Source organism: Microtus oregoni, unplaced genomic scaffold (genome assembly GCF_018167655.1).
Source record: "Microtus oregoni isolate MIOR12 unplaced genomic scaffold, Mior012 000179F_ref0000403, whole genome shotgun sequence".
NCBI lineage: Eukaryota > Metazoa > Chordata > Mammalia > Rodentia > Cricetidae > Microtus > Microtus oregoni.
The window spans coordinates 220,196-237,999 of record NW_024544837.1 but is presented as its reverse complement, the minus strand read 5'-3'; the positions used below and the strand labels follow the sequence as shown (position 1 = coordinate 237,999).

At 52.7% G+C, this 17,804-nt stretch overlaps 2 protein-coding genes across 6 annotated transcripts; one reads left to right on the top strand and one right to left on the bottom strand.

Moving 5' to 3' along the window:
• The first annotated feature begins 230 nt into the window (after positions 1-230).
• On the top strand, positions 231-7,794 carry Ulk3 (unc-51 like kinase 3). 5 transcript variants are annotated; one of them, XM_041647454.1, is made up of 16 exons: positions 231-504; positions 1,133-1,273; positions 1,357-1,477; positions 1,946-2,050; positions 2,932-3,075; positions 3,262-3,344; positions 3,769-3,924; positions 4,095-4,200; positions 4,390-4,430; positions 4,681-4,783; positions 4,917-4,981; positions 5,067-5,142; positions 5,216-5,253; positions 5,581-5,628; positions 5,735-5,801; positions 5,895-7,794. In XM_041647454.1, exons 1-16 carry the CDS (start codon positions 403-405, stop codon positions 5,909-5,911), a joined length of 1,413 nt encoding a protein of 470 aa, XP_041503388.1. In that variant the 5' UTR covers positions 231-402; the 3' UTR covers positions 5,912-7,794. The 5 variants fall into 5 exon arrangements, with proteins under 5 accessions (XP_041503388.1, XP_041503387.1, XP_041503391.1 ...); XM_041647453.1 differs by having other exon boundaries at positions 5,213-5,253; XM_041647457.1 differs by having other exon boundaries at positions 231-676; positions 1,434-1,477; positions 5,213-5,253.
• A 4,650-nt stretch (positions 7,795-12,444) lies between these two features.
• Cplx3 (complexin 3) lies at positions 12,445-17,515 on the bottom strand. The gene is made up of 3 exons (XM_041647472.1): positions 17,246-17,515; positions 15,977-16,064; positions 12,445-13,493 (listed from the first exon to the last, which is right to left on the bottom strand). Exons 1-3 carry the CDS (start codon positions 17,407-17,409, stop codon positions 13,269-13,271), a joined length of 477 nt encoding a protein of 158 aa, XP_041503406.1. The 5' UTR covers positions 17,410-17,515; the 3' UTR covers positions 12,445-13,268.
• Positions 17,516-17,804: the final 289 nt, after the last annotated feature.

Here is a 17,804-nt window from a genome sequence, read left to right as displayed (position 1 = left end):
CCTCCTTCACCCACGGCGGCCCAGGGATCTCGTCCCACTGCTTCTGGTCGTGGAGGGCAGACGGCCAGGGTCTTCCTCCCGCCCCCAACGCGGGTGGTCTCTAGGATGCTGTGTGCTGAGAGAGGCTTTTCCACGTGATAGTGTCCTCAGTACTCGACCCACTTCCGCTTCGCCCACTAAGCCCCAGTGTCTAAAAACCGGCCTGGCAGTCCGTGGCAGAAGGTGTCACCCAGCCCGCGGCAGGCTGGGCGGAGCTTCGGAGGGGAGGCGTCGAGCTGCGCTTCCGGCGGGCTGCGCTGGGGCTGTGCGGAGTCCCGCCCCGCCGCCCCTCGAGCGCCCCCGACTTCGCCTCTGGCCGGAACCTGCGCCCCGAACCAGGAAGCACCTGGCGGCGGGCGCGGTATGGCTGGGCCCTGCTGGGGTCTTCCTCGGCTGGACGGTTTCATCTTTACCGAGCGCCTGGGCAGTGGCACGTACGCCACCGTGTACAAGGCCTACGCCAAGGTGGGTGTGGGCGGGCTGTGCCCGAGGTGTCCCGGCGCCGGGCACCTACCTGGCTCCTGTGCCCGCCAGCCCCGACCAAGTGCTGCTGGGTGATCGGCCTGCCGGAGCAGGAGAGAGGCGGACGCCTGACGCCTGGCGAGTGGAAGAGGCTGGAACTGGCCGCCCCTCTTAGGTTTAAAAACAAACACACGCCGGTTTGCTCTGGAAGGGTGGGCGAAGACGTAAGGGAACCTCGGTGTCAGTGGCTGAGGAACCGGCTCTGCACGGAAGTCGCCTTAGGGGCTGGGAGGAGTCTGAGACCAGACTCCCGGGAGGCAGGACCAGTTAGAAAGCAGAGTGGCCAGTTCTAACAACCTTGACTTTTTTTTTTTTTTTTTTTTTTTTTTTTTTTTTTGGCTGCTCCAGAAGGTTAGAAACAGGGATTTGGAGAACACTTGCTGGGTTGGGAAGCCAGGATTCCAGAATCTGGGTGCCTCATTGATTTGGGAAGGGGAAGCTGGGAAACTTGGAGGCCAGTGGAGAGTGGATAGACCCAGGTAGGGGGAAGGTTGCAGAGGGACCCCGAGCCCTCTCTAGCCCATGGGGCAGGTTCCCCCAAGACAGAGACCTCAAATTTCCTGTCCTACAGAAGGATACTCGGGAGGTGGTAGCCATAAAATGCGTGGCCAAGAAAAGTCTCAACAAGGCATCTGTGGAAAACCTCCTGACTGAGATTGAGATCCTCAAGGGCATCCGGCACCCCCATATTGTGCAGCTGAAAGACTTCCAGGTGCGAGCCTGGGGCGGGGCTCCCTCCTAAGGAGGCTAGAGGAGGGACACTGCCTATAGCTGCCTCTTTACTTCCAACCACAGTGGGACAATGACAATATCTACCTCATCATGGAGTTCTGTGCAGGGGGTGACCTCTCTCGCTTCATCCACACCCGCAGGATCCTACCTGAGAAGGTGGCTCGTGTTTTCATGCAACAGCTGGGTAAAAGCCAACGGCCTGCCCTGTGTTCTCTTCCCCCCACCCCAGTGCTTCGCAGTCTCCCATGTCTGTGTCCTACCGTATGTGGGGAGTTCTTCCACATGTAGAACATGATGTAAGAACCTTGTAGACTCTTCCAGGGTCCAGTAGGTGGAACCCAAGTGCTTTAGTGAGGAAGAATGCAAAAGGACTTGGGCTTTTCAGGAGGCTCCTAGAAGCGGGGAGGGCGGTGTCTTATGAAGGGTACAAAGAGCAGGCCTTTGGGGAAGTGTTTAGTAGTGGCAGGAGTTCCAGGTGATGGCGGTGCATGCCTTTAAAAAGTGACAGGAGTCTGGTGCTTCCTTGTATCCTGCAGTCTAGCCAGGACAAAGCCACTGTAATGCCTCAGGAAGAGGGTAAATGGAAGCCTGGGGCAGGGAGAGGCAGGTGGGAACTAGACTCTGACTAATTTTCATGGGGCCCGCTCCCCAGCTAGTGCCCTGAAGTTCCTGCATGAACGAAACATCTCTCATCTGGATCTGAAGCCCCAGAACATTCTGCTGAGCTCTTTGGAGAAGCCCCATCTGAAACTGGCAGGTCTGAGTCAGGAACAGCAGGGTGATGGTGTAGAGTGGGTGAACCGTGAGCTCCTTGTTGGGCTTCCTCAGCATCCTTGTCCCCTGGGGTCCCTGTCTTCAGTCATTGGTGGTAGGTCAGGTTTGAGCCTGTCACTAAAAGGTAGCGCCTGTTCTCAGGCTGCAGCACACACTTAAGTCCTGCAGTGCTGTGGATGGAGTTAGGGATCACTCTGGGTCAGAAATGGAGCTCAGTCTGGCAATAATGCCAGTGTGTGACCAGCATCCAGGATCAGTCTGTGAGTAGGGACCCAACTTAATCTGTCATTAGGATTAGGGCTCAGGGGCTGGAGAGATGGCTCAGAGGTTAGGAGCATTGCCTGCTCTTCCAAAGGTCCTGAGTTCAATTCCCAGCAACCACATGGTGGCTCACAACCATCTGTAATGAGATCTGTGCCCTCTTCTGGCCTGCGGGCATATACACTGACAGAATATTGTATACATAATAAATAAATAAATATTAAAAAAAAAAAGGATTAGGGCTCAGTCTGGACACTGAGGAGAATATGGCCCTGGAAGGGTGGTCGTGGCCTCTGATACAATTTGAAAAAGAATGGACTTGAGTTTGGAGGCCAGAGAACATGCTTAGTCCTGGGAGGAGGGGCAGGAGGACTTTCAGTGCGCATGGTGTTTTGAGATGGGCTTCTTAGGAAGATGGTGCTTAAAAGGCTATGTGCCGCGAGGAGGGTTTCCACCCCAGAGTGACTTAGGTTGAGTGCTGTGGATCATAGCACAGGGGAGGAGACAGGAGCAGTCCCGGTGAGTCTAGGGTGGGGAGGAGCTCTGATTAGAGTTACAGTAGCAGCTGGGATTTGAGCACTGTGCCTGGCCTCTTGCCTGCAGACTTTGGCTTTGCACAGCACATGTCCCCACGAGATGAGAAGCATGTGCTGCGTGGCTCCCCACTCTACATGGCTCCTGAGATGGTGTGTCAGCGGCAGTATGATGCTCGTGTGGACCTCTGGTCTGTGGGGGTCATCCTGTATGGTGAGACCTTTGTTCCCTTGCTCTCCACCCTGCTTACTCTGAACTTGGGCAAGGCTTCTCTGGGTTCTGATGAAAACTGGAGACCCCAGAGCTCTACTCCAAGGGATTTTGGTTCCCTTCCCAGGGATGAGCGAGGCAAAACTTAACCCTGTTTTCTTCCAGCCTCACCTCTGCCTTTTTCCACAGAAGCCCTCTTTGGACAACCTCCTTTTGCTTCCAGATCGTTCTCAGAGCTAGAAGAAAAGATTCGCAGCAATCGGGTTATTGAGGTGCGTCTTGCAGGGTCGTGGCATCCGCTGGGGATTGAGGGATTCAAGGCCCTAGGTTTTTATTCCTCTGGTGCAGACTGCAGTCTAGGCTCCAGGCCTTTCATGGTGGTGGGACATGCTCTACAGTGGAAGCCTTGGATCTGGTCCATTCCTGAGGATCCAGGTCAGCCGCAGCAGGCAACCAATGGGGCAAAGGCCATGATGGAGCCAGGTCCAGTCTTCTCATAGAACTGGGCTGGTGGCAAATTCCCATTTGATAGGAGCCTGGTAAAGGATGTGTGGCTCTCTTCCTGCTCGTCACCACCTGCGTGTTCTCCTCAAGTCTTAGATAGCCCACCTCCAAATATGTACCCCTTACGGGAGTTCCTAAGAAGCCTCAGGCTTTGGACTCAGTGTCATATGTCCCTGCCATATTCCTCTGCAGCTCCCCCTTCGGCCCCAACTCTCCCTAGACTGCCGTGACCTGCTGCAGCGACTTCTAGAACGGGATCCCAGCCGTCGGATCTCCTTCAAGGACTTCTTTGCCCACCCCTGGGTGGACCTGGAGCACATGCCCAGTGGGGAGAGCCTGGCGCGGGCAGTAAGCAGACCAATGGGGATGAGGTGGGCTGGGTCTCATTTACCTACTGTGGTGGTGAACTGTCCCATAGAAGCTGAGCTGGTAGCCACAAGGCAGGTGGGATTCTGACTGGTGCTGGTAGGTGTGGCATTGGGAAGTTAGGTCTGACCGCTGATTCTCCCCTCCTCTAGACAGCCCTTGTGGTGGAGGCTGTGAAGAAGGACCAGGAGGGGGACGCTGCCACAGCGCTGTCACTCTACTGCAAGGCTCTGGACTTCTTTGTACCTGCCCTGCACTGTGAGGCCCAGACCGTTCCTATGACCTGGGTGCAGAAGGGGCAGGAGTGGGGTCAGGCTCCCCATTCAGGACCTTAGGGGAGACAATGCAGACGATAAACCTGGAGCTGGTATCTGAGGATTGCAGAGGGCTGACTGTGGGCGGGGATTTCCAGGCAGAATCCTCATGTGAACCCTTCACCTTCCACAGACGAAGTGGATTCCCAGCGGAAGGAGGCCATTAAGGCCAAGGTAGGGTGATCTCCCCAGGAGGAAATGGATGGACATGGAAGAAGAGGACCCAAAGATCACAAATCTCTGACAGATGGCGCTCAGATTTGGAACCTCCTCTGTCACAGGATAGGGCTGGGGAAGGATTAGATCAGGCTAGCGTGTTTGATGTCTGACCTGGTTAGTGTGAGGCAGTCACTGAGGACCAGAGGCAAATGTGGAGGTGGATGCTGGCTAAGGGGACAGCCCTCAGCCCCTTATTCTCCTACAGGTGGGGCAGTATGTGTCCCGGGCAGAGGAGCTCAAAGCCATCGTCTCCTCCTCCAACCAGGCCCTGCAAAGGCAGGGCACATCTGTCCAAGGCCTGCTGCGAGGTAGGCTTCAGTTCTTGGACCATGCACGAGTCCTGGCAGCCCCACTCCATCTTGACAGGGAGACTGAGGTAGGCTTTCTGTGGAGAAAACAACAGGCTGCTCCCTTCACTGTGAGCCTTTCCTCTCACATCAGAGATGGCCCGTGACAAGCCTCGCCTCCTTGCTGCCCTGGAAGTGGCCTCAGCTGCCATGGCCAAGGTTTGTTTCCTTGGGAGGGGCACAGGTGGGTTGGAAGGAAACCAAGGGCACAACATGGAATAATGTGATGTCCCTCTGTCTGTAGGAGGAAGCTGGCAAGGAGCAGGATGCCCTTGACCTGTACCAGCACAGCCTCGGGGAGCTGCTACTGCTGTTGGCAGGTAAGGCCACAGCCCGCTTCTGCCCCTGCCTCTGGCTGCCCTGTCCTCACCATCTTTGCTCTCTTTACAGCAGAAGCCCAGGGCCGAAGGCGGGAACTCCTTCACACTGAGGTACTCAGTGGGTGTGGGAGTAGAGTGTCTTCCTCTCCTTTTACCCAGCTGTGTCTGTGAGACCTCTTTAGACTACATATGGAATTCCCCTGCTCTCGGGTGTTTCAAGACCAGAGTGCAGGCCTCAGAATAGTGAAGTCAGTGACCCAGGACTTTGGTGCCTGGGTAAACCAAAAGTTTGTTGGGCTCCTGCAGCAGGGCAGGTTTCCTGAAGGAGGGAGCAAAGTAGAGGATCAGAGACAAGGCAGAGGACTCCAGAGAGCACCAAGGGTGAAGAAGTACTTGATTTGAAGCCTGCTCACTTCTGGGCGTGCCTTCTCTTGGCAGGTTCAGAACCTCATGGCTCGAGCTGAATACCTGAAAGAGCAGATCAAGGTGGGCATGGATGAGCCACACTGGGCAGTGGGCTGTGGTTGTGTGTGCACTGTGGCTTCTGAGTCTAGCTGTTTGCCTTACCCCTGCCATGCTTTACGTCCCACAGATAAGGGAATCTCACTGGGACGCAGCGACTCTGGACAAAGAGGGACTGTCGGAGTCTGTCCGTAGCTGTGAGTCGTGCCCTGGGGTCTGACAGCCCATAACAGGGTCCTGCCTCCCTTGCCACAGACCCAAGCCTGACGTTTCCCTTTCCCCTCCCTCAGCTTGCACACTACAATGACACCAGAAGAACTAGTGGATGGGACACAAGCCTGAGAGAAGCTGTTTACCAGCCCAGGTTCACACCCGTGCACCTGAGGCCTCCCTGGATGAACACCTCCAAGATGCCCTCATCCTAGTTCCCAGTGTTCATCTGAGTACTCTCCACCCCTGGGGATCTGGTGGCCAGGTGTACTGAGGATTACCTTAATATGACATTGTTATTAGGGGATGTTGGCCTCAGGATATCATCACACTGTATTCTGCTCTGCAAAGAGGACATCATGTCTCTTGAGGGCACCTCTCTTCTTTCCCTGCTACCAGGCAGCTGCTGTACCTGGGCCAACCCTTCCTGGGAACCTTTTTTCTAGCCCTGCTCCCTTCTTGCACTGGAATAGGACCCTCCAGTACCCCTCAGGGACTACCTGCCCTACAGAATGCAATCAGCCCTGCAGAACTCTCCAGTCTTTCCGGGAGCACACGCCTGCCATCCTTTTCAGTACTTTAAGACAATCCTTCATGCATGAAAGTCATGTCCTTTGTAGAGGTGGGGTACATGTGAGAATTCCAGGACTATCCCTGCCTTGGCATAGAGGAGGGGATCCTCAGGGGGAACATGCCACCTTAGCCGTATAGTGGGCCCTGTGCTAGAGCGGGGGGTTGACTGGGCCAGGGTCTTCTCTTGTCTTGTTAAGCCATGGATACCTCCACAGTTTATAGCTTATGTGAGCTGGAGATGAATTTACATACCTGGAATTATTGGAGGGTTTCTTTTTATTGCCCCCCCCAATCATCTTGTTTCAAATTTTTGTGTTGAGGTTGATTTTGAATAAGGAACAGGGGAGCTGTTCTGCATCAAATAACCCCAAATCACAAGCAGTGAGAGTTTATTTGTATGGGGGGAGCAGGGGTTATTTCTAAAGTCAGAATGTTGGTGATTTCTAATCATCCTGCCCTTAACTGTCTCCATAGGGCAAAGTAGAGCATCCTCCTTGCCAGAGGCTGGGTGTATGTAAAGAATGCAGTTCGTTGTTTCTCTATTAAATTATTTTCTGTACTTATACATCTCTTCTTGCTTTGAAAAAATAGGTGAAGCCGGGACGTGGTGGCGCACGCCTTTAATCCTAGCACTCAGGAGGCAGAGACAGGCAGATCGCTGTGAGTTCGAGGCCAGCCTGGTCTACAAGAGCTAATTCCAGGACAGGCTCCAAAACTACAGAGAAACCCTGTCTCAAAAAACCAAAAAAAGAAAAAAGGAAAGAAAAAGAAAAAATAGGTGAAGTGTCCCTGCTCATCACCTAGGAAAGCTGGGGAGAGGGAAGCAGCAGGTGCACATCTGTCTTCCTCTCTGGGGACCCAGGAGCCCCACTGATTGGCACCATTGCTGCCCACTACCTAGTGTGTGTTGGAGAGGGGCGGGGCAGGGGGGGACAGGCCTGGAGCCCAGCCAGGCCCTTGCTGTACATACCTCAGCTTCTTCGTAGCAGGAGGCAAGCCCTCTGGAAGCCTTCTCTCTACACCATCCCACAGTGCACCCTCCATGGCCCAGGCTTCTCATTCTTCTCACACTGGGCCAGTGACTGAACAGTAAGCTGGGTTTTAGGAAAAGGGCAACTTTTAGAGTTTCTTCATCTCATTCTTAGTCCCTCAAAGATCCCTAGACTGGGTAATTTCCAACAGTCTCGGGCCTACTACGAGGGGTCTGTGGGTCTGATACAGGAGAGGTCAAGTCAGAAAGAATGAAATTTCTGTAGCCTTTGTCCTAGCCATTGTGGGGCAGTGTGCAACAGTGTCCTATGGGGCAGTGGGAGCTGCTGAAGTCATGGTTCTGGTCCTTGGCCCGATGCTTGGCCTGCACGGTTAGTCTGTTGGTGATGAGGCAGTGTTTATGGGCCTGTTACACAGCATGAGTACAATAAAATATTATTTTCAAATGAAGGGAGAAAGCAAACTTCAAATTTTCTCTGGGAATGGAGCAGATAAAAAGTTTCAGTAAGAAAAATTAGGGAGAGGAAGGTAGGGATGAATGGAGAAGACTGGCTGGGAGGGAGGCAGAATAACAAAGGGTGGGGGAAGCTCACAAAAGGGCGAGGCAGAGGGGCATCGTGGCTTTAGACTTGTTTATTGTCATAGCAGCACTGGGCAGCTGCCTGAGAGCAGGATGTTTGAGGAGAGGACTGCATGGGACACCCAGTACAGGAGGGGCATGGGAGTCTGAGGCTCTGGGAAGGGCTTCTCCCAAGTGTAGAACTGATGTCCTCCAGGAAGGTCCTGTTGCCAAGCTACCTGTGAAGCAGGTGACTAGGAGCTGGAGCAAGAGGGGAGGGGGCTCCGGAGAGCCTTTCTAGTGGCACAGGCCAAAGGAAGCTCAAGATCTGCTTTCCAAATATTTTCCACCTGAGAGGTGGAGAACTGCCGCCACTTCCTACCTCCCAGGCTTTCAGAGATGTCCATCCTGGAGCTCCGTCCCTTGTCCTCCCATCTCACCCAATACCAGAGTGACGCAGGGACGGCACCTGGGCCTGGACCTCACATTTTCCCAAGGGCCAGCCCCTGGAGGAGCAGCTAAGCCTCTGGAATAGACCAAAGGACGCAGGTGTCTGGGCTCTGCCTGCAGCACACACCTCCCCCTTTTATAGGAAAGGATATACAGCCTTAGTTCCTGCTTGTGATCTGGAAGGACTCTAGCCTGAGAGGCCAAGTTGCTGTACCAGGCTTCTCTAAGAGGGACACGGCTGAGCCAGGAGGGGTGCAGCACATCAATGGCCACTTTTCCCCATAGTAATTCACACTACCAAGCTATCACTTGAAATACCAAACACAGAGACACAAACAAAACTGTGTCCTAGCTCACATGTAGACCTACATTCATGGTCCTGCTGAGTGAGGGCAGCACTGCTACACACCCCTGAACCCAGGCCAGTGACCTCCCCACCCCTCCCACAAGCTCTGGGAATAGCAATGCCTGGCAGTCACAGGGTTAGAGGCAGGACTGTAGGCTCCACAGCCGTGTAGCAACCTCAGCTCTGGGATAGAGGACAGAAGCTCCCACCTCCCAGTGCTGAGCTGAGCGTCAATTGGGTCAATAGGCACTGTCAGGAGCTCAGCTGGACAAGTGACTATGCCCCAGATGTCCCTAGTGCCTGCCTAGGGCTTCCAGTGTCTGAGGAGGGACCATCTGGTGGTTGGGAGAAAGGGAGATCCTGCACATTCCAAAGCCTGGCCACCCTCCCCACCCCAGCCTTGGGAAACAGCTGGCCTTAGAAAGCCACTTGTTATTTCTGCACTCCTCTTCCCGCTGGGAACTGGGCCTGAACTGCCTGGGTGCATGGGAGGTAGGAGACGTGGACTGTAGGGTCCAGAGGTGTCACTAATTTCTCCGGAATCCTGTGTGTTGTGGAGGCAGAGACCTTGATGTGTATGCAGTGGGCTAGGAGGTGTCCTGGGATATACTTCCCGCAGAATCCCTCCCCATTTGGGGGAGTTCTCATTTTCCTTAAGAAATCTACAGTAGCTCAGGGTAGGAGTTAGGGAGTAAGAAAAATTGGGCCCAGAAAGATTCTTTTTTTCATCAACTCTGGATATTTCCTGTGTCCTGCAAGGGAAAGAAGAAAAGAGGAAGCGAGAAAGAGCAGAGAGATGGGAGGGAAAGAGAAGGCTTGAGGCATCATGGCCTGTTTGGGGAGGAGGTGGTTAGGCTTTGTTGCAAAGGAAATGTTGGAGGCAAATGGCTTCCTTTGTGGTCTTCACTTCCTATCAGATGGGTGGGCCAGTCCTGGAGCATGTGACTATATAAAATAAGAGTGGATCCAGGCAGTGGTGGCGTACACTTGGGAGGCAGAGGCAGGCAGATCTCTGTGAGTTCAAGGCCAGTCTGGGCTACAGAGTGAGTTCTAGGACAGGCTCCAAAGCTACACAGAGAAACCCTGTCTCAAAAAAAGAGTGGAAACAGAATGGGAGAAGAGGAGCTTGTGCAGTTCCATCCAGGGCCTGTGCTGAAGACAGTTCCAGCTTGGCTAGGTTAGCCTCTCCTGTGGAGGGCATGGAGCCAAGAATGACTATGTGGAAGGACAGAAAACTTCAGTAGCACAGCTGACAGAGATGGGGGTGGGGCTCAGCCTGCCCACCTTAGCCATCTTTGCCTGAGCTTCAGGCTGGTTCCTCTGCCCTAGAACCTCCTCTGCTCCATTCTGGGGACACAACACCAGGTCAGGGTCTCATGGAGTTCCTGGGACATGAGCAGGGAGTCAGTGAGAGGCAGAGTCCCCTCCCACTTCCTGACCTCAGGCACCAAACAGCCCTGCTTTGACAGGGTTCAGTGAGTGTCCCCAAGCACCCCTACCACCTGACCTGCCGTGCTGGCCTCTTTCTCAGCCAGCAAAGCACTGAGGGGGAAGGGGCTGTCCAATCCCATTAGGCAGAAGGCCCCTGAGGGTGGAGGGCTGACGTGAACCCTGCTGTTGCTGCTGCTGAGGCAGCCCATGCTCTCCCCACCCCCAGCTTGGGGCTCCTCTGGGAAGGTCAGAAGAGGGTTTTGTCCAGTGGCTGCTAAGCCCTTCCCCCGGGGTGGACCAGGGGCATCTGAGAGACTCAGGTGCCTCCCTAGGCTGTTCCCCTCTCTTATTATCAGGATGTAGATCCCTTCTGTCCTCACCCCCTTGATTTTTCCTCCCTTTCTCTCAGCTCTTCCACCTCAGCATTACCTACTCTTCCTTGTTCTTATTTTACAGGAACTTTGCCCTTGAAAACCAACTGTTTAATTCCTGCCTGTAATAGTGATGGCTTCCCCACAGGCTAGCCCTTCAGCGCAGAGGCCAGGAGGTCCCAGGTGCCTGTAGCACTTTCCTTCTGCCTGGCAAGCCCTTGGGATAACCCACTGGGGCAGCTATTTGGAACTTCCAGAACACCAATCCCCTACCCCGCCTGCCAGCCACCAGAGAGTGTGATGACATTTGGAGTCTTCATGGAAGAAAAACATTTTTCTCTTGATTCTTCACTAAAGTCATACATGGTGTTGCTACTAATGTAATCCTAGCACTTGGGAGGCTAGATCAGGAGAGCAAAGTTCCAGACTGGTCTGGGCTAAATAGTGATCCCCTCTCAGATACAAAGGGGCTGGAGAGATGCTCAGTGGTTAAGAGCACTGGTTGCCCTTCCAGACACACATTCAATTCCCAGCACCTACCCCATGGCAACTCAAAGCCATCTGTAGCTGCTCCAGCTCCAGGAGTATCTGATGCCCTCTTCTGGCCTCCTTGGCTTCTGGCCTCCTTGGTCACCAGGCACACCCATGGTACACATACATACATGCAAACATTCATACATACAAAACAATAAAGTTAAAATTTAAAAACTACCAAACACAGAAAGTGAGGCGATGCGGCCCAGTTGGTAAAAGTGCTTGCCTAACATGCATAAAGTCCTTGGTTAGATTCCAAGCACAGCCTAAACTGGGTGTGTTGACCTGTTCCTATAATCAAGGCACTCAGGAAGTGGTGGCAAGATGATCAGAGGTCCAAGATCATCCGTGCCTATGTAGAAGTTTGAGGCCGGCCTGAGCTACATGAGACTGTCTCAAATAGAGCAAAATAACATTAATACCAACCAATGACCAACAAAGAGAGAGAGAAACAATAATTCACTACCTAAACACAAAACTCTTTGAGAGCACCAGCTTCCAGCCTCAGGGCACCTCCCCACCAGCTGCCAGGGCCTAATGCTGCCTTTGCCAGTGGCTTTCAGTGCTGGTGGTGCCTCCACCTGTTATTTTAAAGAGTGTTACCACAGCTGGGTGTGGTGGTGCATGCCTTTAACCCCAATACTCAGGAGGTAGAGACAAGCAGATCTCTGAGTTCAAGGCCAGCCTGGTCTACAGAGTGAGTTCCAGGACAGCCAAAGATACACAGAGAAACCCTGTCTCAAAACAAAAAGTATTACTAGGACTGATAGAGGGCATTCTTATTCTTAAGGGAGTGGGTGTAGCTCAGTTGTAGAATACTTGCCTTAGTATGCAGTGTATGAGGCCCTGGGTCCCCAGCACTACCAATAATAAAAGAAAACAAATGGCTACTCTTTGAAACACATATTATTTTGGGGGGAGAGAACTCTTCATTTCCTAGGAGCAACACAGGCTCAGAGAAGTAAAGAACCTACTTGGGGACACACAGCAGAGCCAGGCTGGAGCATGGTGACCCTCTCTTTGGGTTTCATTCTCCATCTCTTAGGTGAGGGGACACAACAGGACAGATGTCCCACCTTCCCATGCACCTCTCCATCCAGCTGGCTGCCACGCCCTCCTCTAACTCTTGGTGCTCAGACTTACTTCGTCAGGCCCACAGTGCGTCTGCTCCCTCAGTGAAGCCCCCACCCCCACATGTGGCCCTGAGAGGGCCTCTTGTCGAGGCTGACACTAAACAGTCCCACAGAAGCCTCCTTTTCTCGTTCCTCTCCAAGAGCCCTCTGAAGCTGGGGTGAAGCGATAGAGGATGCCCCTCCAAGGGCAGGCGTGAGGCCTGCGAACTCCAAGTCAGCAGGACGTGGGAAGAGTCATGCCATTTGGAATTTTTATTTTCCACTCAGCGAGAAGAGGAAATTCCAACTATGGAATCTAGAGAATTCTACAGGAACAGAACAAATTCTGGCTGGGCCCTGGGCCCAGAGTCGGTCTGGAGCTGTTGGCGCTACTGTTCAGTGCCAGCTCCATCCTTGGCACCCCGCCCCTCACACAGCCTTGCTCCGCTCCCAGAACCCACAGTGGCAGCTGTGTGATGCTGTGGCTGCAGCTGCTGCCCTGCCCAAGAAGGGATGTGAGCTCTGTTCTGAGCGGTCAGGGATGCCAATCAGGAGAGAATTTTAGAAATCACTCAGTCCATCCCCACTTTACAGATGGCGAGACAAAACCCGAAAGGAGCAGCTTCTAGGATGATAAAGGTGGGGATAGAAACAGGCTTCCTGTGTGCCCAGAGTCCCTCTGACTATCCAAGTGCTGGTATCTGCAGGGACTGGCAACCCAAGGGGTATGTGTCTATGTGTGCCAGGATGCATCTGTGGCAAATGAGCCAGGGCTTCTGTATCCTTCTGTGAGTGCTCTTGTGTGAAAGAACAGGGGACTGTACCCAGAGAGGGTTGGGCTAATCCTATCAACTTGGCAACCTTTCCAGGCTGAAGAGGGAGAAAATGAAGAATGAGAACTTTGCTGGCAATAAAGAGGGTGAGTCAGAGCCCAGGCTGGACATGGACGAGAAGGCTCTGGGGCTAGGCTGGGATGGGGGGGGGGGAGCCCAAGATGGAGTGGAGGTATCTGGAAGCTGAGACACTCTCCTAGCCCTCACATGGGACCAGCCCTCTGGCCATCCCAGAGGTAACCCCAGGGGAAGTGGTCACATGATGTGGCACTTCTCAGCTGATTGCTTGAGGTCCCCTAGTGTAGTCTGGGCCTTGTCCTTAAGTGAGCTGAGGTCTAAGCCAGGGAGGCTGGCCAGCTGTCCCAGCACAGAGGCCTTATCTTCTTCTTCCTCCGTGTCCTCTTCGATCATCTTGGCTAGCTCCCGAGGGAGTTCCACGTCTCCTCCTGCCAGCTGGATCTGGCTTTCATCTGTCTCATTCTGCAGGGAAGAGAGATGAGACAAGGGTGGAGGTCTAGGAGGACCTAGCAGGCTTGGTTCTGGGGCCCTGGATTCCAGTGAGGTCAGCGTCTGTCCCCACACCTGAGTCAAGCCTTCCGTGGGTAGACACGGAGACTTTGCACTTCCTAACCTTGCAGCTTTTACATGGCCTTAGTCACCTGGGATACTGAAGGACTAGCAGAGAGACTAATCAAAAAGAAAATGTCACTCTGTTATGGTAGGCTGAGTCACGTGTTGACTGTGGCTAACTCCACTGAATGGCACAATGAAACCAGTGATGGGTACCAGTTATTAATACCTAGTCTATGGTTGACAGGAACCTAGGTGCTTTTAAAATTTTTTAGATTTATTTTATTATGTTGAAGTGTATGTGCACATGGGGGGGGGGGTGCTCATGGAGGCCTGAAGAGGGTATCAAACCCCTGGAGCTGGAGTTACAGGCAGTTGTGAACTTTTGATGTGCACACTGAGAACTAAACTACAGTCTTCTGCAAGAGCAACAGGTGGTCATAGTCTAGCACCAAGAATGCTTTTTCTTTTTGTGACTAAAAAATATCTAGAAAAATGCCAGCCATGGTGGCATACACCTTTAATCCCAGAAGGCAGAGGCAGGCAGATCTCTGAGTTTGAGGCCAGCTTAGTCTACAGAGCTACAAAGCTACACAAAGAAACCCTGTCTCAAAAACAAAACAAATGAGGGCTGGAGAGATGGCTCAGAGGTTAAGAGCATTGCCTGCTCTTCCAAAGGTCCTGAGTTCAATTCCCAGCAACCACATGGTGGCTCACAACCATCTGTAATGACGTCTGGTGCCCTCTCCTGGCCTGCAGGCATACACATAGACAGAATATTGTATACATAATAAATAAATAAATAAATAAATAAGTAATTCCTTAAAAAAAAATAACCAAATGATCAAACAAAAAGACCAAAATAAAACTAGGAAAAGTCAGCAGTGGGGATCAATGCCTTTACTCCCAACACTAGGGAGGCAGAGGCCAGTGGATCTCTATGAGTTCAAAGCTAGTCTGACCTAGCACCTCAAGTTCCAGGCCAGCCAGCGATACATAATGAGACCTGTCTCAAAACAAGCAAACAACAAGCAAAAACTAGGGGAAAAATGAGAAGTGGTCACAGCTGTGACCTCAGCACTGAGTGCAAGTGGAAGGGTCAGGAGTTCAAGGTCATCCTCAGCAGGATGGAACCTGTTAGGTCTACTTCAGAAATTAAAATTTTTAAAAAAGGAGACAGATTTTAAACAATTTGCCTAAGATCTTACAACGAGGAAGGGAAGTAGTAAGCTAGATTCAGACCTGTGTCACTCATTCCAATATCTGGACTCCTTTGGCACCTGCTGAGAGCCACCACACTCCCCTAGGCCTTGGGGGAGGGTCTTCTCCTACATCCCACACTGCTGTACCCAAGTCTTGCCTTTTTTGCTAGACTCCGAATTCCCTCCCAGCAGAATAATGTCTCTTCCACGTTTAGTGTAAGCATTTGAACCATGACCCCATTGCTACCCAGATTTTCAATAATACGGATGTTCAATAATACAAATTTTCTGAACCAGGTTTGCCTGTGAGAGACTTGTGGGAAATCAATGGCAGCCAAGGGCTCAGTAAACACTTGCTGGATGAGTAAATGTGATACAACATATTTGATCTCTGAAGTCAAGGCCAAGGCTATGGCATCCTACTCCTTGGAGTCTAGCACAGCTCTGGACACACAAAAGTGATATTCTTGGAAGTGGCTTGTCCCATGTAGGAGTGGCGCATTTGTATGCTAATCTAGTGTTGCAGCATCTTGGGAAGAATGGGGCAGGGGCTTCTGAGACAAAGACAGGCTAAGGGGGTACCTTATTCTTTGTAGGTAGACCCCCATATCCAGGAAAGTAGCCTGAGGGCTGGAATAGGTAGAGGCCCAACAGCCACGGGCTTGAGTTCTCACCCACTGGCTGTAAGACCTTAGTCCCTTAGTCTCCCTAAGTTGTTTCCTTTTTCACACACGCAGTGAGAACTATCTAGCAGCTTTGTTGAGGGTCCGCTGAGGACAGGAAGGTAAATGCCTGGTGCACAGGAGGCAGAGCTGTGTTCTCTCCTCCTGCCAGCTCTCCACACGCATTCAACAGCCCCACAACGGCTCACCCCTTATAAGGTCTTCTTTCTTACTCCTCTGTGCCTTCATGAGCCAGGCTTGACCCAGGTGGGAGAGGAGGGAGTGAAGGAAACAAGGACTGACTCTATAAACACAAACCTGTAAGCTTCCAAAGGCCCAGGGTCTGTCTCAGCTCCGAGAGGAGGTGAATGAATGAATGAGTTGAATGAATGAGTGAGTGGATAAGAAAAGGAAAATGTAATCAAGCACCTTGTGGGTCTGCAGGGCTGAGAGCTGAGGGGCCCTGAGGGAAGTCCAGCTCCTAGTGCTCAGAGTCCCAGTAGTACCTCATAATTTAGGCCCTGGATACCTTGGGCAGACGGTATTTGTCTCTGAAGTGACTCCGCAGTGTGGCCCGTTCCGCCTTCCTCTGTGTGAACTGTGCATCTCGCTCCATTCTGCATGGGAAAAGGACACCAGCTGTGAAGTCCCCTCAGAGGTTGAGAGAAGTTTTGGGAAGTCAGCAAAGGAAGGGCTAAGATGGTCTGGAAGACCTGGGAGGAGGCTGCGTGGATTCTCCAGTCCCCAGCTGACCTATGCCCAGTCATCTCAGACTGACTGTCTTAACTTTTGCTACCAGCTTGTCACAGTGTCCTTCCTTGATATTCTCCACTCCTGCCAATGAACAGAGTTGACTGGGTGGGATCCTGACTCTCTCTGTCTCAGATGATCCTAATAAACGTCCTTTGCAATGGCTGCCTGGGGTCTGCCGTTCCTTCTCAGCAAGCTGTGTGGAGCAGGCAGTGAAAGCATGTGTGGGCACTCTGGATGTGGCCCATGGCTCCAGCACTGCCACTTGTAGTGTGTCCTTCAGTAAATCACTTAGCTTCCTCTTCTGTAACCTGGGGATGAAACTTTGCAATTCACAAGGCAACCAAGATTAAACAAAATGACAATAGCCAACATTTCATGAAGACCTGCCTTGTGCCAGGTGACGCACTAAAGGGTTAACATGTGTGACGTCATCAGCTCTCACGGATACATAAAGCACGGGTTGTGATTACCACTCCCATCTTCCAGAAGAGAAAAGGAGCCACAGAAATGTTAAGGGACTTTCCTAAAGTTACTCAGCTAGTAAGCAAAATGAGGTTCCGGACCAAGCAACCTCACCCCAAAACTCAGACCCTAGCTCTCTATCTCTGCTCTGCCCTAGAACTACTGCACACAGTAGGCTCAGTATCTATGAATAGCCCCATCCTGGATCTGTGCCCATGACTCTTGTGCCCTGCTGATAAAAAGCACTTTTCTTACAGTCTCAGGCTCAGAGGAGCCCCAGTTGGAAACAGGCAGTTAAGACCAGATCGGATTAAGGGATTACCTATTTCATCAGAGATGCACGTGCACTCCCCCCCCCAGGCACTCATCACCCTCCCCCCCAACTCCCCCTGGACCAGAGGATGAAGATGGAACAGGGTCCGGGTTTTGAAGAAACGGGATGGTTGTGAAAGTAGCCGAGTGCCCCTCCCGCCCGCTCACCACGTTTAGGTGATGTAAAGGGAAGCTCTGACCCAGGGGTGGGCAGAGCAGCGTTAGTGTATTTGTGTGTGGGTCACAGGAGCCAAGAAGGAATTCCACTTACTTCTCCTCCACCAGTTGCTTCTGATACTCCTCGTACTCTTCTCGGCTCATGCCCTGTGCTTCGGCTGCAGACTTGTCTCCATCCCCTTTGTCCTCACAGCCCCCCAGGCTTCCGGTGAGGTTCTTCAGCTGGCCACCCACCATGGACTTCACCATGAACGCCATGGTCTTCTCTGGCCACTGCACCAGGCGCCTGGTTAGCCGGGAGCCTACTTCAGCACTAAGTCCCAGGGACAGCTCCGGCTGTGCGCGCTCGCCCCACGCTTTGCTCGCTGCTGCCTCCCAAACCCCTCCTCACGGGAGGGGGGGTGGGGGGGCATGCACGGGGCTGAGAAGCCTGGACCACGTGCCCGCTCCTCACTCCCGCCTTTCCCATGTGCCTTCTTTAGCGCCAGCCAAGCTCTGCTCGGTTACTGCTGACAGCTGATTAGGGCTTGTTTGTGGTGGTGGGGTCGCTGCCCTGGGAGAAGGGGCTGTACTGATGTGTGCCTTGATCCCTGCATCCCCGAGAACCAGGACTTCAGCTTGGAGCACACGGTAGCCTCAACCAACACCCCTAG